The sequence below is a fragment of the Galleria mellonella genome, unplaced genomic scaffold (assembly GCF_026898425.1).
Source record: "Galleria mellonella isolate WM207_F2 unplaced genomic scaffold, CSIRO_AGI_GalMel_v1 utg158, whole genome shotgun sequence".
NCBI lineage: Eukaryota > Metazoa > Arthropoda > Insecta > Lepidoptera > Pyralidae > Galleria > Galleria mellonella.
The window spans coordinates 2,366,109-2,393,964 of NW_026442003.1; the positions used below are offsets into that span (position 1 = coordinate 2,366,109).

A 27,856-nucleotide genomic window follows, 5' to 3' on the forward strand; every position below is an offset into this window, starting at 1 on the left:
AATTGAATCTTCAGTAGCTAAGGTATTCAAAATTTTTTGCATTATAGCCTAAACTCGTTTAATGACTTAACTGTACGTCATGTACTAGTGCTCGATACAAATTTATTAAATTAAATATTGAGAGGCAAAAATAAAGATAATTTGTGTACTATTAAATGTGTAGATATTTCGCCAAATACATTTTACTTCCTGCTATCTTCTATTAAAGCCATATAAAAATTGCCAAAATTATCATAATTCCGCTACAAATATTTTTTGTAGTCTAAAATTGCTGACATTTTTTCCGAGATAAGTGTGTGGTGTAATATTGGTCATCATATTATGCATATTCCCTTAAAGTGTAAATCGTGACTGGTCGCCAATCGCAAGTTTTAGTCGCGTTTACACTCTTCGGGATAACCTAAAAAGCAAAAATTGACAAATCTGGCAGCACTGTGACAGAGCTCCTTTTTTTTAATCAATCAAATTATAACTACTGACATTAAGTGACATTTTAGGTGACATTGACGAGTTCTCATTTTGCCAGACATTAAACATATTTGACATTATTTTAAAGCCCCGATTTGGCCCCAATGGAGCGATAATTTAAAAAAAAAGAAGACAACATAAAGGCAAAGATTTCGAATTGAATAAATGGAACGTATAATCCATAATTACTTTCATAAAACTGTGATTATATTTTTAATCAATACGGTAGTATATTTTATTGATTTTATTATTACCATAAAGAAAGTTAAATATTGACAAATTCACTTCATCAATCAATATCTTCTTTAATCTATACATTAGCCTGCTATGATTTGAGAAAAATAGCTACTGATAGTATATCTTTTGTCTTCTTTTTGCATAAGAAGATAGGGCCAATCCGCCTGTCAAGAATAAAATCACAGGGATTTTTTTAATGGTCAAAGATAGGGGAGAAAGGGATTGTTAGTAATGGAGACTGAGAATCCTATTGTCAGCAATATATCCAACCAGGTCGACCTCCTCGCAGTTCTCCCTGAAAACTACCATGGTTAATTCCTGATGAATTCATCATGATTGGCTAACTGGCCTGTTTTCATTTTCATCTATCAGCCTTCACTGGTGCTCCGCCAGCGTATCCCGTTAGCGCAGGCGGGGTTACCATACTATTTTCACCCATCAAAAAAAATGGTCAAAGATATAGTATGGTATGGATAGATATGGTACATCCGCTTATGTTAACAGTATACAATGATATGGGAAGAGTTTGGGATGAAATAATGTGGACAAAATCTCTAGTGGTCTATTGGCCTATCGTGATGAATTCACCAGGTATTACGTACGATGGTTTCCAGGAGGGAACAGCGTGCAATCAGTAGCAATCCCTTCTAGAACTTATTAAAAGGGAGGGGGTATTAAAATTAAAAATACCTCCATTATTGATAATTTTATTGCTACTGTATATTACTTCTTTAAGTAGAGGCTAGGGGGAAGAAGGGATTGTTAGTAATGGGGAGGTTAGACCCTATTGCCACCAATATACCCTATCAGGTCGACCTCCACGCGGTCCCTCCTGGAAACCATCGTGACTAATTTATCGTTGAATTCGTCACGATGGGCCAACTGACCTGCCTTTTCATGCTCAGTTATCATCCCTCATTGGTGCCCCGCCGGTGTATACCGATAGCGCAGGTGGGGTAATCATTCCATTATCATTCATTAAAAAAAAAACTTTAGGTGAATTTTTTTATTTTGCTTCTCACTAATATAATAAAATTGTAACTACACATTAAGACTATTCTAAAGTTGCGTATATTTATCTATCTATATCTATTTAATCTATGTAGATATCAAAGATTTCGGAATCCTTAATCAGCAGCCTAAAACGACGCCATCTTTAATTTTTATCCATAGACAACTTTAGCTACTTTTTTGTAAAAGCCTCGTCGCTTCTCTAAATCCTGTCTCACTGGCTCCATGAACTGTCCCGAAGTGAATAGAATTGGTAGCCTCTCCAGCAAAGAGGATCCGAGGGTTCCCGGAGGAGTCGGTGATCGGTTCAGCTAAGTCTGATCTGGCGGTTGGGTACTGAGGGGTCAGAAGGTTGTCGTAAGTATATGTACCGCGTGTGTACGGATTTGTGTGCCAGTAGGTCCTGCGAAAAAAATATTAATTAAAAAAAAATCAGTCGTAAAACGGCACGTCTTTTTAATTATTTTTTTTTTATAATATTGATAATTTGTAGATATTATTTTTAGGTTATAAGAAATATTTTTCTAACATTTTTTTTATTTCAAATTATTTTTATTAACATATTAACATATTAATAAAATGTCTGTTTCTTGCGCTGTTTTACATGAAAAAGAATGAATATACATGGGCATATGAACATACACTCCTGTGTATGCTCAAGGTGTGTAAAAAATATTTATTAAAAAAACCGCATCAAAATCCGTTGCATATTTTTAAAGATCTATGCATACATAGGAACAGATAGACGGGAAGCAACTTTGTTTTATACTATGTAGTGAAATTAGCATAGTGTAAGGAGTATTTATTTATATTGCGTTGTTCGTAAGCATTTAAGGGTATCTACTATGGACGCCATACTGTTTTTAAACATAATCTCTATAATCTGTGTGCCATATACACACCACATAATGGCTGTATATTTTTTTTATGTTTGTCACCTCATAACTCCGTCAGTTGTAAACCGATTTGGAATATTCTTTTTTTATCTAAAAGGATATACTTACAGATTGGTCCCGAAGAAGTTTTATCAAAATCACTTCAAAATAGTTTAGTTTTGAAATCAAAATGACTGGTGTTGCCACGATTGAAATCGTTTTTTTGTAAAACGCAAAATCTTTGGGACTTTAAAAAAAAAATTCGTTTCTTCTTCTCATTTAAGAGTCTTATCGAGGCATTAATTCATGCATCCCTTTCCAGCCAGATCTAGTCCAGGCCGTATCTTTGACCTCCCTATACAATATGACATCTAATGTTTCCTTTATCTGTCCCATTTAGTTATTTCTTAGTATTCCATTTATTTTATTTTTTGTTATAAATAATAATAATATAATTTCCATTCACAAAGTTAAAATCCGTTATTGGCTGTATTTATCATTGTTAATCAGTATGTAAGTTATTTCGTGAAAGAGTTTAAAAAAAATAAAACCATAGACAATGGATGATTGAATGACGGACAAATGATTGAATGACAGACAACACAAACCTTAACATAGCTACAGGTTCTGGTATAGTCGTGTTGATGTGTGGGCCTATGAACTTTCGGAGTAATTCTGTAACTTTTCTCTTCACCAAATCATCAGGTAGTGTTTCTATCTAAAAAAAAATTCTTTAATAAGTATTTTTTCGTGATGTCGACATATGAGGGGTATTATGGGTGTAGGGGACAATCAGTAAAATTTTTGTCTATCTGTCTGTCTGTCTGTATGTTCGTTATAGAAACAAAAACTACTCGACGGATTTTAACGAAACTTGGTACAATAATTCTTCATACTCCTGGACAGATTATAGTATATTTTTCATCACGCCACGATCAATAGGAGCAGAGCAGTGAAGGGAAATGTTGGGAAAACGGGAGAAGTTACTCCATTTTTAAGCTTCTTTCGCGTTTGCAGCCTTAATGGCCACTTTTAAAAATGTAAAAATGTCCACCCGTGCGACGCCGGGACGGACCGCTAGTTATATTAATAAATAGTAACATGTTTTTCGTGTCCTGTATGTGATGCAACCAAGGAAACTTAATGACCGAGAAATACGCAGCAGCGTCCCTCTAATAATATCACCAAAGCCTAGTTTCGGTGGCTAATCCGCTTGCTAAGCGTAGCAACAACTTTTTTTTTTTTATAACACAGGAGGCAAACGAGCATGCGCCTCACCTGATGGTAAGTGACTATCGCCGCCCATGATCACCCACAACACTAACGGCATTGTAGGTGCGTTGCCGGCCTTTTAAAATGGAATGTGCTCTTTTCTCGAAGGTTATGTTGTCGTATCGGTTCGGAAATACTGCTGCTGGAAGTTGATTTCAAAGAGTGGTTGTGCGTGGGAGAAAGTGCCTTGACAACTGGCATATATATCGTCATTATATCAGCCTTTAGCTGTCCACTGCGAAATATAAGCTTCCCCATTGGGGTCTTGCCGGTAATTGCTACGCTTGGCAGTCGGATTGGCAACCGCAGTTAGGCTTTAGAGATGTTTTAAGAGGGATACTGCTGTCCATCCCTCGCCATCTTTTAGTCGCCTCTAACAAGATCCATGGGAAAGGAAGGGGTGGCCTATTCTATATATATATATAATGGTAACCCTCTCTGTGCTATCGGTATACAGAGGGGAAAGGGTTTGTTAGTTATAAGGTCTAATAGCCTCGTTGCTATAATCATCATGGTTAATTCTAGTCGAATTCATCATAGTGAGCTAACTGACCTGCATTCATTCTCACCTGTCATCTTCCACTGGTGCCTCGTCCGTGTATACCGATAGTACGGGCGGGGTTACCATACCATTTTCACCCATTAAAAAAAAAGCTATCGCTGTACGTTGGCAGGACACCAGTGAGACATGATAGGTGAGGATGAAACAAATCAGTTGGATTTATTTCAACCGCATGGCGTTGGAACTGATAGCATGTATATATTTTTTTTATACAACTTAGAATGGCAAACAATTTGACGGCCCACCTGATGGAAAGTGGTAACCGTCGCCTATAGACATGAGCCGTACCGTGGACATAACAGAGTATACTGTTTCGCTCATGATACCTCCCGTGCGTTGCCCTTCCTGAGAACTCAGGTGTTATTCCTCTGTCATCACTAACAATCCCTCCCTATATCTTGGTATTACTATGGGTGCATTCACCATAAAATCACTAACCAACTTCGCCGTATTCCCACAACTCCAAAATACCAATGAATTGGTGTTGCCCATGGTTTCCGATGCATTTGTAACATTATACAACCATTTGTCTTCATCAGGTAATTTTTGTTCTTCCTCTAGAGTCCAAATGAATCCAAACGCATTGCTCTGCGGCCACCACTTTTCTGAATATAGTAATACTATTTTTCCCACTACACCTATCGACATTTTGTCTATGGCTGTCGTCTTCTCTTCATTTAAATGTGGTAAAAACAGAGTTTCGTGTCTGATAAAAAAAGAAAGAAATTTTTATTTATCACCCTCAAATTAGTAGAAGCTAAGCATAGACAGTTCATCTTTCTTGTAACCTAAGATAGAGCACACTCTCACATCCATGGCTGTATACGATTATGGTCTATGTCACTATTAAAAAGTGTAACATATTTTATCTCTCTCTGTTCGCTCCGCCTTGTTAAACTTTCCATGTGTATTTCTCTATTAAAATACGCTCATCCAGGAATTTATTATCTATATAGAATGAAAAAAAGAAATATTTTTATTTAAATAAACTTAAATTTAAACATTTTTGAAGAGTTCTTTTTTATGATTCTGTAATTTCACCGCCCATTCGAAACGTAATTTCAGCTAAAAGCGGACAAGAAATTAGCTGTTGTATTTTTCAAAACATATATATTCTAGTAACAAATTTTTCCACATTGGGAAAGGCAAAGGAACTAAAACCATTGTATTCTTATATTACTTTTTTCTATAATGACAATCTGCCGCCATTTCTACAACCATTTCCGTTAGTGTCATGTATAACAGGTTTTTAAATCGAAAATTATTCTTTTTCTACAAATCATATTCAAAGCACACTTCAATCATAAGATAGATAGATAGATAATTTATTTGCATTACTTACTTACAGCACACAAATTACAACATACATACACAAAATAAAAGCGAGATAACATAAATGATTAAAAAAAATACATAAAGCTAAATAAAATTTTTCGTTTGTGCGTGTGCCATAGCAACACAAAATGGCCACAACTCAGTTTATTGCTTCGCCCTCGAAAGAGCAAAGTACTGATATTCTGTTGTGGCCAAAGGGAATAGGGTAACGCATTGTGTTGTCATCATAATATTTATTTAAACTACAGCTGTTCAATTTAAACTAAATGCTCACCGTTCTCGCTATTTTTTCCGTCGTTTTTCATACTTATATATGTTATAAATAGTTTATATATGTTGATATATTGGACACAGTTTATGTAGACAGTACGCGAGCAGGTTGTATCTGAATTTGGTAGGGTTATACGGCCGTATAACATTTTCTATGCTGCCTGCTATGAATTGAGAAAAAATAGCAACTGATGGTGTATCTTTCGTCGTCTCTTTACTAATTATATTTACATAAGAAGAAAGGTGGCAACCATATGATTTAGAATTTTTATTTTATCATTCCTTCTATGTTATTCCTTGTTCTTATGTTACAATGCAGGAAACAGAGAAAGATTAAAAAAAAAATCTATCTTAACTAATAAACACTTGTTTATGCTATAAATCACAGATTAAGAATAGAGTTTACAGCTAACACGTGCCATGTTTTATCTATACCTTTCTTTTAAAACTCCAAGTGAGACGGTGATTATGACATTGTCTGCTGTATATGTACTACCATCCTTGCATCTCACTTCCACTTTCTTCGTAGGATCCTGGGACCAGGTGATTTTTGTCACTTCCTTCTTCAATTCGATATCAAGCGTCGGAAGACCCGAGCCGTTGTTGTGTTTGTTCTGAAAGTGTTTAAAAACATTTATATCGTTTACTAGCTGTTTCGAGGGATGGGTAGCAGCGTCCCTTTTAAAATATCACCAAGGCCCAACTACGGTTACAAACCCGCCTTCCAGGCGTGGCAACGAATGGCAAAATCACATAACTCGAAGAACCGGCAACCGATGGGGAGGAAATGTTCTTGACTGACGACCCCGTACGGGCAAACGTAGTATAGGACGACCATTTTCGCACTAAATATACAGGGTGCAGAGGAATAACATCTGAGTCATCAGGAATGGCATCGTATGGGGGGTATCATGGGCGAAACAGTATACTCTGTTATGTCCACGGTACTGCTCATGTCTATAGGCGACGGCTATCACTTTCCATCAGGTGGGCTGACAGCTTGTTTGCCTGATATTTCTAAGTAGCATAAAAAAATGGAGTGAGAACCTCAAATACATTGCAGTGTGTCAGTGGATGCAGGTGGGTCAGGACCATTAGTTGTGGCAGTCTATGGGGGAGGCCTATGTGGACAGTGGACACATAATGGCTGAGATGATGAATGGATGAACTTAAATACTGTTCAAACGATAATTCTTACACCTATAGAATGTTACAGAGGATGTTAGGTGCATATTGGATATTAGAACTTGAATAACAATAGCAAAACAGATCAATGATAACAAAAAAAAAAACATATATTTTCATTTTTTTTTACACACCTTAGAATGGCAAACAAGCTGACGGCCCACCTGATGAAAGTGGTAACCGTCGCCTATAGACATGAGCAGTACCATGGACATAACAGAGTATACTGTTATGTCCACACCCATGATACCCCCCATGCGTTGTCATTCCTGAGGACTCAGGTGTTATTCCTCTATACCCAGTAAATTCACGCCATATCCCACCCTTCAAATCGAAACACAGCCATGCAAACACAATTGCTTCACGGTTGAAACACGAATGGGACAGAAGTACCCAAGCAATCGACTTTTGTACAAAGTCTCCCTCTGGTAAAACATATACAAAAATAATTCGAAATAAATTTATAAAAACTTTCATTTGGAGCATAACATTTTATAGGTGTGAAATATGGACAATGATGCAAAAGGAAAGAAAGATGCTCGAGGCATTCGAAACGTGGACATGGAGGAGAATGGAAAGGATAAGCTGGGCAGAAAAACTAACGAATGAGAAAGTCCTGAAAAGAGTGAACGAGAAAAGAACATTAATAAAAACAATAGGGAATAGAACAACGTGTGACGCAATATTGTTTTTTTATTTAATTAAAAAACAAGGGAATTAACGTCTCGCAAGTTGGCAACTCTTTTCGTATATGTTTCACGGGGAATCCCACGACTGTATTGCACGTCATTTTAATTAATTTATTTAACTCTTTATTGCATTAAAAACATAAAATAAACAATGGCATATAAACAACTCAACTGAAATACAGTAGCACGGATTACAGGTCAAAATATACATGGGTCAATATTTGAAAATCGGCCGAAACAGGTCCCCATAATTATTTTGCACCTTTAATATAATATTTGAACTTGATAATATGTCCATACTGTAGTACTATAACTTGTTTATACATCCACACACTTTGGTCACTTGATGTTTGATTTTCATATACCAAAAAAAAAAATAAAAAAGTTCCAGATGTCATATTTCCTGCCGGGTGAATTTTCCATTCTAAGGAGTTTGTTTAGTAATAACTTGGGGATTTAGTAATAAATTATAAAAGCTTGACAATTTTTAAATTATATACTAATTAATCTAAAACTATTCAGTGTTTTGCTAAACATAATATTATATTAAACTTAAAATTTTTCATCTATAATTAAAGCGAACGGTCAGGACGTCATTAGTCTCGTCTAAATTTAAAATTGAATTTGCCGCACTTGTACATGCCGTGATAAACAAAATAGTGAATTCTCAATATACTCCGTGTTAGTGGTTGGTGGGGAGAAAAACGCCATGTCGACAGTTGCTTTGGTGATCTAGACGGATTTTCACGTGTTCTTGCGTATTGTTGATACACTTTGTCATTTTCCTGTGAAGCTATTATTAAGTGAAATGTAAGTAAATCGTTTAAGTTTTCATAATACATTTTCATAAGTTAAGGTATAATTCGAATCACCTGATGAGTTTTTAATTATATTAGTTATTAGAATAAATAAAAAATAATATGCGCGTTTCTGTCATTTTCCTGTGGCCATTTTCCTGTTATTTGCATGACAGACAAATGACTATATGACAGGAAAATGACTATACAAGGTAAGTCAATTTTTTAATTTATTTGAATTTTGTTTCAGTATGCAATAATTATAGCTTCAATAAGAAAAAACGAGAAGAAGTGTTAAAGGGAAAGCAGAATTGGAGAAAATAAAATATCAACGGATTAAAAAATATTATAAAAAAAGAAACAGCTGGAAGAAAAGAAAAAAGACTACTGTTAGCTAAACAGCGAAGGGTAAAATTAGAAGTATCTATTGCAGAATTAACTCCTCGGTGTAAAAGATTGAAAAAAAAAATAGTGGCGAGAAAATATAGCGAAATATAGAGAAAAGAAAAAATCTTTCGGTGACTGCTTCAGTTTTTGAACACACAATTACACTACAATCTAATAATGATGACTCCAGTCATACTCGAAGAGTTACCAATTACAGATGGACGGAAAATAAAAGGCTACAGGAGGTCCGAAAGAGATAGACGTGAAAAACATCTACAGTTAAAGGAAAAACACACAATTATAAATAATTTAAAAGATCAGCTAAAGAAATATCAAAAAATAGTTTCTAGCATGGAGTTGAAGCTGCAGCGTCCACAGCAGCAATAAAACATTCCACATCACACGAATATTGTTCATCAATATTCTGCTATAAAGAAATTTAAAGATAAGATGTGACATTTTTAAAGTTTTTAGTAATGATGTTGAACTGTTTGAAATTGATGATAATGGCTATGATCCATCAATTGAGGATATTATTTCAAAGTTTCTTCAACCGTCTTTATTACTCAAAGGCAAACATATTTTTTACAAATTCCCAAATCCTGTAACGTTTTCGAGAAATAACTCTTTTTTCTTGCATTGCTCTTTTTTCTTGCATTGCTCTTTTTTCTTGCATTGCTTTATTTTTCTTGCCTATTTTTTATCTTTTTTTAAAAGTTTTATTTCATATTTATTTTTAAAACATAAAATATTATTTCTAACTTTATCAGTATTGTTAAGTTGAAAACATGTAAACCAAGCATATTACTTACACTTAATCATTTTTAAGCTTCTTCTAACTTAAGACTGATTAAAAAATCGGTATTTAAATTGGATGAATAAGAATTAGGGATAAGGTGGATGAGACACTTATATCTTTACTTTAAGAAGAATTAATTTCATTTTGTGAAATTAAGTTTTAACTTATAAATTGAAAAATATTACTTATTTGTTAATTAATTCAGTAAGTTTCAAGTTTTAATGAGTCTGGTCAAATATGTTACTAACCAAATATAGGTTACATTAATATAATTTTATATTATTGGAAATGTTAAGAGGAGAAATTTAATATTGTTTCTATTACATTGGTTATTCTTGATTTCATAATAAATATGATAATTCATAATAGTGATATTTTTTTTATCTCTCAATCAGTTTAGTTTTAATAATAAACTAACTAAACTAAATAACTAATGTTTCATTTCATTATCCTGTCACTAGTGTCATTTTCCTGGTCTATAACTTTACAAATATTGCTCTAAAATCCCTTAATTCCAATAAAGTGCATGGATTCGACAGTTTTAGGTAAATTTTAACTTGACTCTATTATAAAATATCATTCGTATATGAATTACAACAAAAAAATATAATTAAAATATTGTAGTCGATTTCGGCCGATTATCAAATATTGACCCACATATAAAGGTACAAGAGGCGGTGTTATCGCTAGGGCGATATCTTACAGACAACCTTTGGTTAAAGGACAACAGATAGAAGTGGGTAGGTGACGCAAGAGTGATTTTTTATTTTGTTTCCGTCGTCAGTATTTTTTTTAATGGGTGATAATGGAATGGTGACCTCACCCGTGCTATCGGTATACACCGGCGGGGCACCAGTGAAGGATGATAGGTGAGGATTAAGTAGGTCAGTTAGCTCATCATGACGAATTGAACAAGAATTGTTCATGATGGTTTCCAGGGGGAACCACGAGGAGGTCGACCTAATAAGGCATATTGCTAGCAATGGGGCTGTCTAACTCCATTGCTAAAAATCTCTTTCCCCCTCCATTGTCAGTATTCGTTAGTGTTTTTTTTTAATGGATGATAATGGAAAGGTAACCCCGTCTGCGCTATCGATATACGCTGCACCAGTGATAGATGAGGATGAAGGCAGGCCAGTCGGCACATCGTGAAGAATTTAACATGAATTAACCACAATGGTTTCCAGGGAGAACCGCGTGGCGATCGACCTGATAGGGTGTTTTGCTAACAATATGGCCGTTCCAAACCATTTCTAATAATCCCTTCACCTTCTATTCGTTAGTGTTGTAACTTTGAGGTAAAAATGGTCGCTCGGGTGTTATGTTCATAGGTATGTGAGAGGGTTCAAAACAATGTTACAGCGTGTTACATAGGGGGGGGGGGGGGAAGGGAGGGCTGAATATCTTCGAAAATTACGTTGCTACTAATACTTGGACGTTATAAAATAAGAGATTATAAATAAAGAGCTCACCAGCAGAACATCGAAGAACGTTTTATAACCAAGCCTGTGCCAGCTCATGTACTGGTTACCCTCCAGCTCTTCATACTCCGAAGCGGTGGTGGTCTCATTCCAGCATGTTGTACCTTCGTTGGAGTCGACCATCGTATCAATAAAGTGGAGGTATTGATTTAAAAACTCCTTGTCCATTAATACAGACGGATGTTTCTCTTTTAAATAGTCGAATACTCTGAAAATATTAAAAAAAATGATTAGAAGACTGTCATCATTGTGTTCTCTTTTATTTGATATTTATATGTTGTATTTAACATGTATATATGTATATATATTCTTATTTATGTAGGTTTATATTAATATATATGTATTATAATTGTATCTTTCAAATATTAATACATATGCCACTATGTTAGGTTGACTGGAAGAGATCTCTTTTAGAGATAAGTTCGCGTTTGCTAACATTGTTATTAACTTATTGTTGTTACTGTATGTTTTAGTGCAATAAAGAATATATATAAAATATAGAAATTTTGGAATAGAATAGATTAGAGATGAAATATACATATAATCATTATATATCTGTCACGCCTGTCTCCCATTAGGGTAGGCAGAAACAATGGAACGCCAAATGCTTCGATTCAAACAAACCTCTTTCGCTTCTTTCACATTCATCAATCTTTTCATACACGCTCGCCGGAAATATAATATACCAGTAATCATCGTCATCATCATCATAATGTCAGCCATCATCTGTCCACTGTCGGACATAGCCCTCCCCCATCTTATCTTATATTCGCGTATGGGGTCAGCTAAGCCGTTGCACGTCGACCCGTCGGGATCTTTTGTGTTTCCCCCTGCCTTATACCATCATTTCATTAGATCCTTTGTGTTACCTTAACGATATCCCGCGGTTTAAGCCTCCCCCATAGCTTGCCATACGCTCCTAAGTCACCTGCATCCACTGACTCCCTGCAACGTGTTTGAGGTAGTCACTCCATCTAGCAGAGGGTCGTTCCTTCCCCAAAAGGAAAGTTTTACCAGTAGTTTGCACGCTTGGCAGGCAGGTTGGAAACCAGAATTAGACTTTGGTGATATAAGATATGGTGGAGTTCCCTGCCGAGGTTTTCCCAAGAGACTACAGCATGGGGTTCTTCAAAAGGGGGGGTAAAGAGGTTTCTTCAGGATCGGCAACGCGCGTATACGTATACGCCTCTGGTATTGCAGGCGTTCATAGGCTACGGTCACCGCTTACCATCAGGTGGGCCGTATGCTTGCTTGCCACCTCAGTGGTATAAAAAATTTTTAAGAGAGACGCTGCTGCCCATCCTTTGACAATTAAGTTCCCTTAGTCGCCTCTTGCGACATAACGAGAAATGAAAGGGTGGATTATTCTACGCCGGGACTATACAACAGTAAGATTTGACCTATACAAACTAACTAACATATATTGCAAGTTAAATAATGAAAGACTGTAAAAAAGAAAGGTGATAATCATCGTTGTTTACCTGTCAGTGATGAACTGCCCCAAAGGAAGTGGTTCAGAAGGCGTTTCACCTTGTACCTGTAAATTAATATTTAAAAAAACCACTACGACTCCACTTATATAAAGGTAGATGGAGAAAATGACAGCAAAAAAATAGGTAAATGATTTTTTTATGGTACAAAGAATGGCAAAAGCCGACGGCCTGATGGTAATTGGTAATGGGGTGGATGGGCGCCTATAAACATGACCAGTGAACCGTGGACAGAATATTAATAGGGTTTTGATAGATAGATAGATACTCTTTATTGTTTCCTCCATAAGATTACAATAGTAAACTTATTATAGATACAAACAATTACAAGAAATGATCACAATGAGAAAACAATGGGCGACCTTATCGCTAAGAGCGATCTCTTGCAGGCAACCTTTGGATGGAGAGGAGTAATTATAAATAGTTTTGAATAATTATAATATAGTGTTATGATACATGATATATATATATATATATATATATATATATATATATATATATATATATATATATATATATATATATATATATATATATAGGCCTACTAACCTTTCTGATGAAACATTATTTTTTCAAATCGATTTATAAATTATAGAGTTTTGTTCAATTTGAGGGGTGAAGAGTTTTCTTCAGGGTCGGCAACGCGCGCGTAATACCTCTGGTATTGCAGGCGTTCATAGGCTACAGTAACCACTTACCATCAGGTGGGCCGTATGCTTATATATAAAAAAAAAGTGAAATATTATGTGTGCACTTACTTTTAATGCGTAATTGATTAGTTCCATAAACAAAACGCCGTCCACTTCTTTACCTTTAAATCTGAAAAAAAAATGCAATGAATCTAGGAATACTCTCTAGCGCCACCTGCCCACTTCTATCTGTTCTCCTTTAACCAAAGGTTGTCTGTAAGAGATTGCTGAGATACATTTCAATCTGTATTTATGTTACTGTATTTCACTTGAATTGTTCAATTGTCATTGTATATTTTTGTTTATGGTGCAATAAAGAGTTAAATAAATAATACGCGCTTCTTGATGCCGTTAAAAGACTACCGACTAAACCGTCTTTCAAAAAAAGCGTTCACGCTCACTTTTTATCTTTATCCGAGCAGTAAGTGCTTTATATTATTCTCAATTTCGTGTATAATATAGTATATATCATATATGTGTAAGTATATTTGTTATTCATATATATTTATTCGTTTATATATGTAATTTTAGTATGTATGTATATCAATAATTACTAGTACCGCATTCGAGTATTCTGACACTTGCCTATGGTTGACTGGGAGAGAATGCTTCTAGCATTAAGTCCGCCATGTACACATATCGTCACCTCTATGGCAAATTTACGAATCTGCAGTTTTATCAAATTTGACATTTCTTTAAAAATCTACATTTTGCGTCATACTACTTGTTGCGGCTTATTCTCAAATTTCTATCTCTAACGGTTAGAGAAATCGAGTAGCTTGAATCTCCATATTTATTTGATATACCCAGAGTAAACTTACTTGGCATATTTTTATAGTATTTTCTATAATAAACACTTTTATTTGAAAATTTCAATAATTATTTTATCAATTTTTCAATCCTAATTTAGCTATTTTACATGAATGATTGCTATAGCGTTGTTATTTAAACTGAAGTTTTCTCCAAAACACGTGATTTATACCTTGGTATATTTACGAAAGTGGCACTTTCGTTAGTTTGCCAGATATTAAAGTAAATGATTTTCTTTGGCAACTTACGAAACTGCCACTTTCGTAGATTTGCTGTTGTATAACTCAATACCTGGGAACTCTCATGTATGAAGGTGCAAAGTAACGAATATGCATTTATTTCTGATACTTGTAATATAGTTATAATTAATTAAGCGCATTCAATAAAAAACAGGATTTTAAAACTAAAATGTTAGCATGATCTTTTACAGTAGTCTTCTGTCAAAAGTTATTTGCATTCTAATGTTTCAAAACGTTCCCCTGTAAAATGTATCTTTTTCAGTTTCGTAAGTTTACCATAGAGGTGACGATATATGTACTGTTTGCGCTTGAAGCTGAGAAGTTCTTGACGAAATAAAATACTTGTCCTTAAGTTTTATAATAAATTAAAATAAATGAATATATAAAAAAATAAAAATAAAATACTTTTATTAAAACTTCTGTAATGTCTAATCTTGAACAGTACTAATGAATATATGAAAAAATAAAATAAAATACTCTATGATTACATCAACATCATCATGTCTCCACTGAATATAGGATATGACTTGAATATAGGATATGACTTTAATATAGGACTCCCACTTAAGGGGTTTTGCCAGTAGTTGCCACTCTTGGCGGGCAGATTAGTTACCTTTTAATTCCTGTCTCTTATCATAATAATAATATTTATTGCCATTCTTTACAAATACAGTACAATAATTACAACGTGCAACTTAGAATGGCAAACAAGCTGACGGCCCACCCGATGGAAAGTGGTAACCGTCGCCTATAGACATGAGCAGTACCATGGACATAACAGAGTATACTGTTTCGCCCATGATACCTCTCCCATGCGTTGCCATTCCTCAGGACTCAGGTGTTATTCCTCTGTACCCTGTAAATTCACTGCCAATGTAATGCCTGTAAATATACCCAACCAGGTCGACCTCCTCGCGGTTCCCCCTGGAAACTTTCATCTTATAATATATAATAACTCTTTATAATAGAATAAAGAACCTACGTCACAAGCTTTCACCTATAATAATGAAGTGGATGTAACAAATTTCAACATTAGAGGGCGCCACCCTCACACGAGTTGTAGTACGTACCCATAATATAATTTCGGCTCGAAATCTTGTGGTAAAACTGTGAAATTATTCTGTAACGCTAGCTCGTACACACGACTGGACTTGGTGCCGTGGATCCTGTACAATATTATTCAATCTATCAACCGAGCAAAGGATATAAATAAATAAATAAATAAATAAACGCCAAAATAAATAAATAATTCATGAGCGTTCATCACGTAGTACGGCAATGCCGTACTCGTCTGCCAATTTTCGTAAACAATCCAACAATTTCTGATCGATTATTTAAACAGTTTTTTTTTTTTTTTTTTTATACAATAGAAAAAACTTTTTAAGAAAAAACTTTTGAACCTATTTTGATAAAACATAATCTACAAGTATTATATATTATTTCAGATAAAAAATTAACCTGTTGAGACAAAAAAGGCCCCATTGCTAGCAATATACACGGTTTTTTTGTGATGAGTGAAAATGGTATGGTAACCGCGCCTGCGCTAACGGGATACGCTGACGGAGCACCAGTGAAGGGTGATAGATGAGAATGAAAACAGGCCAGTTGGCCTATCATGATGAATTCATCAGGAAATTAACCATGATAGTTTCCAGGGGGAACTGCGAGGAGGTCGACCTGGTTGGGTATATTGCAAGCAATGGGATTCTCAGTCTCCATTACTAACAATCCCTTTCCCCCTCAATATACACGGTCAGGTAGACCACTCCACGCAGCGTCCCTTGGAAACCGTCGTGGTAAATCCCATTTAATTTCAACATGGTGGGCTAACTTACCTCTTTTCATATGTATACCTAATAGCGCAGGCGGAGCTACCGTTCCATTACCATTATTAAAAAAATTACCTTTGACTTACCATTCAGCGCCGAGTTCCATTATGCCGTCCCCAAATGGCACGGTGTGCACCCTACCCCCCACTCGGTCCTGCGCCTCCAGCGCCAGCACCCTGCGGCCGGCGCGCGCCAGGGTCGAAGCCGCAGTGGTCCCGGCTGACCCCAGCCCGATGACTATCGTATCGTAATCTTTTGAACTATAGACAACACACGTTACAGTCATTTTAAACTGACTTTACAAAAAAAGAACATACACAATTCGAGATTTGAAATGGTTTCTCAATTCGTTTAATTTATTTCGATTATGTTATGCCATTCACCAGAAGAAACTGCACAAAAGTTGCTTGCACGAGTACCTCTGTCTGTCCCCACTCGTATTTATGCCGTGAAACATATATCAAAACGATTTGCCTCGAATTTAAATATCGAGAAATGTATCGAATGTTATTATGCAAATCACTAAAATTAGTAGTAACCAATGGTTAGCTGGTAGAGAATGCCATATGGCATTAAGCTCGCCATTTGTACAAAACTTTATTGTGCAGTAAAGAATAAATAAATAAATAAATAAATATTAGAACAAATTAAACATTTAAATATGGAGTACTTTAAAAATTAAAAATAGAATCCAAGACTGATGTTTGCAAGGATAATTGACTGGACCAATATATACATATTGTAACTAAAGTATATAGATATTGCCATATATTGCCCATTCCTATCACACGGCCATACAAATATCACTTTACAAAGACTTAATACATTTTATGTATGTAACAAAATAAAGAAATAAGAATTGACAATTTTGTTATAATTTAAATAACCTAATCTTGTTTTTATTTTTAATATTAGAATGCCAAACGAGCTGACGGTCTACCTTCTGAAAAATGGTAACCGTCGCCTATAGACATGAGCTGTACCATGGACATAGGCTGAATAATTTCATTAAAAAACATAATATCATTAAAGACGATCAATTTGGATTTCAAGAGGGCAAATCCACGACACTGGCATGCTACAATTTAGTTAAAGATATCTGTGAAGGTATCCAAAATACCTACAGTAGCAATATGTCAAAATACCCCTAGTAAAACATGACTTACTAATATTAAAATTAGAAAATTTAGGAATCAGAGGAATATCATTGGTTTAAAAGTTATTTATAATAGAAGACAATGCATAGAATTGACAAATACAATCAATAATGAAAGAGTAGTAACACGTTCCCAATTTAAAATTTCTCTGTTACTATTTCTTCTATATATAAATGATCTTCAGATTGCTATATCTATGTAAATGTAAAGACTTGGACACTTTCAAAAATGACCACAAAAAATAATTTAAAAATTAATTCAAACAAAAATAAAAAACAGCCATGACCTAAATATAAAACACAATTGCTTTTTTAGGTATTTAAAATTAATGAAACGTTTACAGTAGAAACACGAATTGAGACAAAGGTGCCCAAGCAAACGACTTTTGTACAAAGTGTCCCTCTGGCTTCTATTCCTCTTAATAAGAGTCTTTGTAATGTTTTTAAACGTCTCCCATGTACCAGTATGGTCTATTTGCAATTTTGTTATATTACTAATATTATACGCGCGGGGGGAAGGGATTGTTAATAATGGGGTCTAATGGACCCATTGCTAGTAATATACCTTATCAGGTCGACCTCCAAGCGATCCCCCCTGGAAACCATCGTGGTTAATTCTAGTGGAATTTTTCACGATGGGCCAACAGTAAATTCACTGCCATATCCCACCCTTCAAACCGAAACACAGCCATGCAAACACAACTGCTTCACGGTAGAAACACGAATGCTTTCATCGTCATCTATCATCCTTCACTGGTGCCCCGCCAGCGTATACCGATAGCGCAGATGGGGTAACCATTCCATTATCACCCATTAAAAAAAATATATATTATATGCGTTCTGATGTAGTTATTTATGTTCATCAAGAAATTAGCTCCCTGCCGAGGTTTTCCCTACACACTACAGTATGGGGTTATTAAAAAACGATTTAGGTTTTAAGGTAAAATTAATGAATTAAATCCCAACCAGTTCCTACTTACCTGCCCCCTATACTTGCTGTCTGAGTATACCCTATAATTAAATACAGTAAACCAACTATCAGTCTAAACGCCATCTCGGTTTAAATCAAACTGGTATATATTATATGAAGCATGTAATGGCCACGGTTAACCTTTGCGAACTTGTGACATTAATTCAATGACAAATCTATGATTATAATACTATCTTTTACCCGCGAACTCGTCCGCGTGACCGATATATTTTCACTGACCGGAATAAAGAGTCTCTTTCACCAACTTTGACAGTTTTGTACAGTAATGTAGCGACGCGCGACTTTACCAATCCAACTATTAATTATACGATTGAGCAAATTGTTTGGATTATTCGAATGGTTCTCAAATAATTCGACTACTAATGTTGGTCATTCGAATACTAATTGCATCCGACCGCTAATGTCGTCCAACCGCTAATATCGTCCGACCGCTAATATCGTCCGACCGCTAATGTCGTCCGACCGCTAATGTCGTCCAACCGCTAATATCGTCCGACCGCTAATATCGTCCGACCGCTAATGTCGTCCGACCGCTAATGTCGTCCGACCGCTAATGTCGTCCGACCGCTAATGTCGTCCGACCGCTAATATCGTCGTCCCGACCGCTAATGTCGTCCCACTACTAATTTTAATCATTATCCGTTCAATCCTTAAAGGCCGATGTGATGATGATGATGATTCACTGTGAAATTCGTTCTTTCGAGTATATTCATAAAAAAATGTATTGTTTTATTTTTAAATTTAACCTTATAATTTCTCGCACATATATAACTAGCTTATTAGGATTTTGGAAGTTTCATCCCCTTAGGGGTTGAATTATAGAAATATCTACTCTGTATAAAGAACCTAGCTGCAAAACTTCAAGATTATAGATTCAGCGGTTTGGGCTGTGCGTTTGTATATGTGTGAGTATATAATCAGTATGCAATATATAGGTATATTGTACAGTGGTTTTAATGGGTGATAATGAAATGGTAACCCCACCTGCGCTAACGGTATACACCGGTGGGGCACCAGTGAAGGATGATAGGTGAGGATGAAGCAGGTCAGTTAGCCCATCGTGACGAATTCAACAAGAATTGTTCACGATGGTTTCCAGGGGGAACCATTTGGCGGACGACCTAATAGGGCAAATTGCTAACAATGGGGCTGTCAAACTCCATTGCTAACAATCCCTTTCCCCCCATTGTACAGTGGTACCTCGATATACGGGTGGCCTAATATACGAGTGTTTTGAGACACGAGATGCCGAGCGAGCGATATTTTGTGTCGAGATGCGGGCAAGGTTTGAGATGCGAGGGATCGCATACTACACCGCTGCAAACGAGCCCCACATACACGGGCTGGATGTTGGTGTCTAACAATTTCTCCTACCTCAGACTAACACTTAACAAAAACAACTGAGGTGGTTTTTTGGGAGTACGGATTAATGGCATTTCAATTAATTTCAACGGGGAAAAATTGCTTTGAGATACGAACAATTTGACATACGAGCGAGGTTACGGAATGAATTATACTCGTGTTACTGAGACATCACTGTATTCATTAACTATACATGTAATTATTAATCGATATTTTAATTCATATTTCTTTACAAAACATTAAGTTTCACTAATAAAACATTCATTTGAAATGGCGCTCCCAATTTGGATTTCAATCTACATAATTGTTCTGATAAACCGTATAATTGTCAAGGGACATAATTACAATGTTTTGGGAAATTGAAATGTTTTTAATGCAATATATAGATATATATATATATTTAATTTATGATTGTAAAACTTCATAGAGCATCCAACAATATGGACGCCCCCGATAGAGTTAAAGTTATTACTGAATACAACGTAATGTACAATAGCATATATTTTTGGCTTGTGCGAGCGGTCGGTTTCTGCAGGATTAAAGTTTTCAAGGCGCAGGTCGTGGATACGTCCACATCTAACAAGGTCTACGGTTGCGTACTCATTTTTGCTGGATTAATTGCGTCCATAAGTATATTGTACACAGGGGTCATAGTTGAACAAGTGTTCACAGTGGCAGAAGGTCTAATATGTGCCCAGATCACAATAGTGTTCGTATCCATACTAGCAGACATAACGTTTTTCAAGGATTCCAAAGATTTCGTGAACGGATTTGTCGATATAGATGTAGTATTGGGGGTAGATGCGACAAAGTTCATGAGGGAGCCGCTAAAGAAAATCCATTACATCGTCATAATGAGCGTTATTGTTTTCGAGATTGTTTTTGTGGTATTATTTTACTTTGTATTCGATTTAAACGTCGAAAACCACATAGCCACATCTATTTTCTTCACCCTGGCGTTGTCAATGATATTCGATGCCAACTATGCGTACGTTTCTTATTCTTTTTTAAACATGCGCTTGAAATATTTGAACCTATCGATTATGAAGTATTCAAATATGAATCCGGAATATATGCCCGACGTGTTTCTCATCGATGGCATCTTCTGGATGAGGAGATACAATGACCTCGTGACGTTTCACAATAGAGCACGTATCGGAGACTACCTCGATGGTTTCAAGCTGGTTTTTAATCAAATACGCCGCTTGGAGCGCTGCTACAGGCTTCTGGTAAGTGTCTTCTTTGTTTACAATTTAAGAACGCCTATACCTTAGCTTAGCTCGCCGTGTGGTACCAGCATAGAATGTGCCACCCCTTCCTTTTTCGTGGGTGTAGTAAGAGGCGACTAAAAGAACTTAATGGTCAAAAGATGGGCAGCAGTGTTCCCTTACAACATCATCAAAGCCTAGCTGTGGTTGTCAACCTACTTACCAAGCATTGCTACTAATAGCAAACCCCTACTTTTTGGGGAGATCTATATGCAGGAGTGTACAGTTAACGGCTGATGTGAAGATATCTTAGTTTAGTGAAGTGTGGCAACCCAATAATCTGGGAGGAAAGGGATTGGTAGTGTTGGAGACTGAGAATCCCATTGCTAGCCATATACCCAACTAGGTCGACCTCCTCGCGGTTCCCCCTGGAAACTGTCATGGTTAATTCCTGATGAATTCATCATGATGGGCTAACTGGCCTGTTTTCATTCTCATCTATCACCTTTCACTGGTGATCCGTCAGCGTATCCCGTTAGCCCAGGTGGAGTTACCATTCTATTTTCACCCATAAAACAAAAAACCAATAAACTTGGTGGGGGGGGGGGGGGCTCAAGGATTGATCGAAGGTAAGGACTAATTTATCGTTGAGTTTGTCACGATGGGCGGTATAAAAAAAAAGTCGCCACGTTTTACAGGCGGATTGGCAGCCGCAGTCAGGCTTTGGTGATGTTTTAAAAGGGACGCTGCTGCCCATCCCTCGGCCTCCCTTAGTCGACTCTTGCGGCACCCACGGGAGAGGAAGGGGTGGCCCATTCTATGCCGGGACCATACGGCGATTTGACTGACGAAATTTAACATTAATTACAGGTGTTCCTGTCAATCGTATCTGTTCTTATTGGTTCCGTGTCGGTGATGCAAGCTGTCATTCTGCAGAATACGAAGGTATTATATTTTATTATTTATTTTATTTATTTATTTCAAGTAAACAATTACATAGACAATACATATTCTTAGTGCTGCGAAACTGCATTGCAGTTTGTCTGCAGCTTTGCGCTCTTGTACATACAGCTTTTTAAACAATTATAAACTTATATCTTTATACACACATATACACAGATATACATATATACACATACATATACATACAGACACACATGCATATACTATAATACTAAGTGGACGTTACTGTTATGTGAGTGTGTACTCACACCAGTAACATCCACTTCATCCACAACATTCACCATCCAAATTATATCTAATACTGTTGTATAAAAAAATTTTTGACTTTTCTTTTAAAATATTTTATGTATTTATTATGTAAGTAGGTAGGTAGATAGATAGATAGATAGATAGATAGATAGATAGATAGATAATTTATTTGCATTACTTACTTACAGCACACAAATTACAACATACATACACAAAAAAAGGCGAGATAAAATAAATGATAAAAAAAAATACATAAAGCTAAATACAATTTTCGTTTGTGAGTGTGCCATAGCAATACAAAATGGCCACAACTCAGTTTATTGCTTCGCCCTCAAAAGAGCAGAGCACTGATATTCTGTCGCGGCCAAAGGGGATAGGGTAACAATGAAACAATACTACCAGATTATCCGTACAAGAAAAAGATAGATATACAGTAAACAGACAGATATGACAGTCTATCTAGCAGACATTATATTTAGGTGTTATATTTATGTTTCCGGCATATGTTAATATTTCATTTAATTATTTGTTTATGTATTGATTAGTTATTTATACTCGGAGTATTTGTATGAGTATTTATTGCAATTTAGCTTTCCACTGACGCTAAACATGTTTTCCAACTGTATCGGGTTGACTGGAAGAGATCTGTGTCAGAGATAAGTCCACCCTTGCTGACAATATTTATAAATGCATTAACAATGTAATTTACAAGTGCAATAAATATATATATATATATATATATATATATATATATATATATATATATATATATATATATATATATATATGTGTGTATATATACATATATATATCTAATATATAAAATTCTCGTGTCACGGTGTTTGTTACCAAACTCCTCCGAAACGGCTTTACCGATTTTTATGAAATTTTGTGTGCATATTGGGTAGGTCTGAGAATCGGCCAACATCTATTTTTCATACCCCTCAATCATAAGGATGACCCACCCCTAATTTTTTTTTTATTATGACATTTTTTTTATTTTTATTTTATTATTACTAAGCATTGAAAAATACATACAAATTCAAATTTTCACGCTTTTACGATCAACGCCTGTTTTTTAATCGCGATTTTTATATGCCGCAAGCAGAGTTGTCGCAAGATGACAATCAAATATATATGTTTATGTGTGTAGGTTTATTATAATTACGTATTAATGTTATATTTATTATTTATGTACTATTATTATTTACATATGTAGGTGTATACAATTATTTTTATTGTATTATCTTTTATATATATATATTTATATATATATATATATATATATATATATATATATATATATATATATATATATATATATATATATATATATATATATATATATATATATATATATATATATATATATATATATTCAATTTTTTACTGCCTTTATTTAATTTTGTACGGTTATTACCCTTGTACATTCTACAGTTTTCTTTCAGCTTCCCAAAGGTCGACTGTAAGAGATCCCTCTATGGGATAAGTCCGCCATTGTATATATATCAAATCTTTTAATGTATTCAGTATGAATTATGTACAATAAAGATTTTACAATACCCAAAGAGGGTTGACGTCAGGCAGGTGGCCGGTCGTAAAACTAAAAAAACCATTTTGTAATATGAATAAAATCATATTATGCCGACCCCAAATGATTGGGATAAGGGTAGGAAGATGATGAAAGATTTTACAATACAAAGATTTGGGGAGAAAGGGATTGTTAGTAATGGAGACTGAGAATCCCATTGCTAGCAATAAAACCAACCAGGTCGACCTACTCGCGGTTCTCCCTGGAAACTATCACGGTTAATTCCTGATGAATTCATCATGACGGGCTAACTGGCCTGTTTTCATTCTCATCTATCACCCTTCACTGGTGCTCCGCCAGCGTATCCCGTTAGCGCAGGCGGAGTCACCATACCATTTTCACCCATAAGAAAAAAAAATACAAAGATTTACAATAAACTCCTTTTCGCAGGAAATCAACATGATCCGCAAGATCATCGTGTCAGTATGGTTTGTTACGCCGCTGCTTCTGCTGACGGTGTTCAGTTTACTATACGATGGGTTGCTACGTTTGCTGGAGCAGACGAAAATTATCTGCACTTACGCGCAATTGAAACCTACCAATTCTGGTAAGTTGATTTCAAATCGTCCTCTGCTTGAATACCTTTATGTATTATTATTTATATTATATACGTATATTTATGTAATATAATATCTTATTTTAATATATAAATGATATTTAGAATATTTTGCATCTTTTTTTATTCCTTTTTTGTATTTTTCTTTTTTATATACAACTGTAACTATGTCTCGGGGGACCGAGACATAGTTACATCAGGCAGATCAAGGAAGGAGTTGGTGTCGTGTCGTATCAAGAGGTGAAGAGGCTCGCTGAAAATCGTAGTGAGTGGCAAGAGCTCCACCGACAAGAGTGCAGCTCTTAAATGGATAGATAGATCATACAACTTAGAATGGCAAACAAGCTGACGGCCCTGATGGAAAGTGGTAACCGTCGCCTATAGACATGAGCAGTACCATGCACATAATAGAGTATACTGTTTCCCCTATGAGACCCCCTATGCGTTGCCATTCCTGAGGACTCAGGTGTTATTCTTCTGTACCCAGTAAATTCACGCCATATCCCACCCTTCAAATCGAAACACAGCCATGCAAACACAACTGCTTAACGGTTGAAGCAATCGACTTTTGTACAAAGTCTCCCTCTGGTAATTTATCGTGTCTGACTTGCGCCATCTACCTTTCTCTCTGTACTTATCCATTCTTTACGCCAGGTTATCTGTAAGAGATTGCTTCTAGTGATAAGGCCGCCTTTTGTATATGCACATTCTGTATAAATACTCCTTGTATACATCTCTACTGTGCGCAATAAAGAGTTTATTATTATTACCTTTTTTATACCACTGAGATCGCAAAGAAGCATACGTCCCACCTGGTAAGCCGTTACCGTAGCCTATGGGCGCTTGCAACACTAGGGGTGTCACGTGCTCGTTGCCGATCCTGAGGAAACCTTAATGTAACCTTTTTGAAGAACCCCTTCACTAGAGAGAATTCCTATGAAACCTCACTGTACGTGACCATTTTAGCTCAAAAGTCTGAGGATGAATTCCCTGTCGATGGCGAACGGTGTGATTTTAAAAAGGGGCTTTGGGCGTCTCAGTTCAATATATGTCTGCCATAAAGCCGAGCTCGCATGGTTATGACTCGGTTTGAAAGATGGCATTTTATTTTTATTATTATCATATCAGCCGTTTACTGTCCACTGTTGGACATAGGCTTCCCCCATAGAGGAGGTGTTGCCAATAGTTGCCACGCTCGGCAGGCGAGTCGGCAACCGCAGTTGTGCTTTGGTCATGTTTTAAGAGGAAGGCTGCTACTCAACCTTCGACCATTAAATCCCTTTAGTCGCCTTTTACAACACCCATGGAAAGGGAAGGGATTACCCATTCTATACTTAAACCACACGACATGAAAGACGAGATAATGGAGTGAAATTACAAGGTACGGAGATATAACATCATGAGTCTCAGAAATCGCAGCGTATAAGGAGTACCATGACTGTCACAGTATATTCTGTGACGTCCACGATGCTGTTCATGTCGATATGCTGATCACTTTCCATCGGGTCCATGCCGTCAGCATTTTTGTCATGTCATCATGTTGTATTAAAAACAAATCCGACATCTGTTTGAAAATTCTTTATTGTGACGCAAAATCTTTATTAATTATGAGTGATAAATGGATGAGTGACTATGAATGAGTGATCGAATGGATGAGAATATAGAATGAAAGAGTAATTAAAAATGATGAGGAGTGACTATAGAATGAATAAGTAATTAAAAATGATGAGGAGTGACTATAGAATGAATGAGTAATTAAAAATGATGAGGAGTGACTATAGAATGAATGAGTAATTAAAAATGATGAGAAGTGACTATAGAATGAATAAGTAATTAAGAATGATGAGGAGTGACTATAGAATGAATAAGTAATTAAGAATGATGAGGAGTGACTATAGAATGAATAAGTACTTAAGAATGATGAGGAGTGACTATAGAATGAATAAGTAATTAAGAATGATGAGGAGTGACTATAGAATGAATAAGTACTTAAGAATGATGAGGAGTGACTATAGAATGAATGAGTAATTAAAAATGATGAGAAGTGACTATAGAATGAATGAGTAATTAAAAATGATGAGGAGTGACTATAGAATGAATAAGTAATTAAAAATGATGAGGAGTGACTATAGAATGAATAAGTACTTAAGAATGATGAGGAGTGACTATAGAATGAATAAGTAATTAAGAATGATGAGGAGTGACTATAGAATGAATAAGTACTTAAGAATGATGAGGAGTGACTATAGAATGAATAAGTAATTAAGAATGATGAGGAGTGACTATAGAATGAATAAGTAATTAAGAATGATGAGGAGTGACTATAGAATGAATGAGTAATTAAAAATGATGAGGTGTGACTATAGAATGAATATGTAAATTAAAGAATGAGTGAGTGAATAAGAAATGAATGGATGAGTAAGTGAGTGAGTTTTAATCAATAAATTTTTGTATAAATGATTCCAAAAATAAATCTAAGAATAAATGAATAACCAAGTGACTATAGAATAATTGTGTGATTAAATTGTTGAGTTGAGACATTATAGAATAAATTATTGATGAATGGATTATTGAATGGCTATAGAATGAATGAATGATTGAATGGATGAGTGATTATAGAAGAATAAGAAGGTATTAATTAATGAGTGAGTTAATAAGAAAATGAATGGATGATTGAGTGAGTTTTAATCAATAAATATTTGAATAATGATTCCAAAAATAAATCTAAGAATAAATGAATAATCAAATAAACGAATGAATGATTGAAGAAACAAATTAATGAATAAGTGAGTGTACGATTTATCAAATGGATGAAGTAGGGGGAAAGGGATTGTTAGTAATGGAGACTGAGAATCCCATTGCTAGCAATATACCCAACCAGCTCGACCTCCTCGCGGTTCTCCCTGGAAACTATCATGGTTAATTCCTGATGAATTCATCATGATGCGCTAACTGGCCTGTGTTCATTCTCATCTATCACCCTTCACTGGTGCTCCGCCAGCGTATCCGGGACAGCGCAGGCGGGGTTACCATACCATTTTCACCCATCAAAGAAAAAAAATAGATGAAGTAACAAATGAACGAATGTCCCAATTATCCGAAAAATGTTTTCAGATGCCGTCTTCAAGCTGACGAAACGTATCTACGAGATTCTGCAGAACCAAGAGCCGCGCATGTCTGTCTACAATATGTTTCTATTCGATACGGGCTTCATGCTTAAACTAGCCGCTTCGATCCTGGTCTACATAACAGTCCAAGTTCAATACACGCTGTACAAACGTAAATACGACGTAGCCACCACATAACTCTTTCTAATGCTTATCTTTGTTCGCGCGCTTCTTGAATTTTATATATT

The 27,856-nt window shown here is 35.7% G+C and overlaps 2 protein-coding genes across 2 annotated transcripts; one reads left to right on the forward strand and one right to left on the reverse strand.

Annotated features, from left to right (window-relative positions):
• Positions 1-1,696: 1,696 nt before the first annotated feature.
• LOC113522050 (spermine oxidase-like) lies at positions 1,697-18,715 on the reverse strand. Its single transcript, XM_052892476.1, has 10 exons — positions 18,562-18,715; positions 16,512-16,685; positions 15,667-15,762; positions 13,617-13,677; positions 12,850-12,905; positions 11,360-11,576; positions 6,466-6,644; positions 4,864-5,131; positions 3,200-3,309; positions 1,697-2,119 (listed from the first exon to the last, which is right to left on the reverse strand). The coding sequence occupies exons 1-10, from the start codon at positions 18,633-18,635 to the stop codon at positions 1,885-1,887; spliced, it is 1,470 nt and encodes a 489-aa protein (XP_052748436.1). The 5' UTR covers positions 18,636-18,715; the 3' UTR covers positions 1,697-1,884.
• Positions 18,716-20,374: 1,659 nt separating this feature from the next.
• LOC113519948 (uncharacterized) lies at positions 20,375-27,831 on the forward strand. Its single transcript, XM_052892359.1, has 4 exons — positions 20,375-21,163; positions 22,013-22,087; positions 24,336-24,492; positions 27,616-27,831. The coding sequence occupies exons 1-4, from the start codon at positions 20,375-20,377 to the stop codon at positions 27,804-27,806; spliced, it is 1,212 nt and encodes a 403-aa protein (XP_052748319.1). The 3' UTR covers positions 27,807-27,831.
• Positions 27,832-27,856: the final 25 nt, after the last annotated feature.

What these genes read in the sequence shown, in the direction of transcription:
- LOC113522050 (XM_052892476.1), bottom strand. Translation starts at nt 18,635, where the DNA reads ATGGCGTTTAGACTGATAGTTGGTTTACTGTATTTAATTATAGGGTAT. An exon ending in CTTGGAGTTTTAAAAGAAAG is followed by an intron (nt 5,132 to 6,465) that starts GTATAGATAAAA and finishes TTTTTTTATCAG; the next exon opens with ACACGAAACTCTGTTTTTAC. An exon ending in GAACCTGTAGCTATGTTAAG is followed by an intron (nt 2,120 to 3,199) that starts GTTTGTGTTGTC and finishes TTTTTTTCGCAG; the next exon opens with GACCTACTGGCACACAAATC.
- LOC113519948 (XM_052892359.1), top strand. Translation starts at nt 20,375, where the DNA reads ATGGACGCCCCCGATAGAGTTAAAGTTATTACTGAATACAACGTAATG. An exon ending in TCATTCTGCAGAATACGAAG is followed by an intron (nt 22,088 to 24,335) that starts GTATTATATTTT and finishes TCCTTTTCGCAG; the next exon opens with GAAATCAACATGATCCGCAA. An exon ending in ATTGAAACCTACCAATTCTG is followed by an intron (nt 24,493 to 27,615) that starts GTAAGTTGATTT and finishes AAATGTTTTCAG; the next exon opens with ATGCCGTCTTCAAGCTGACG.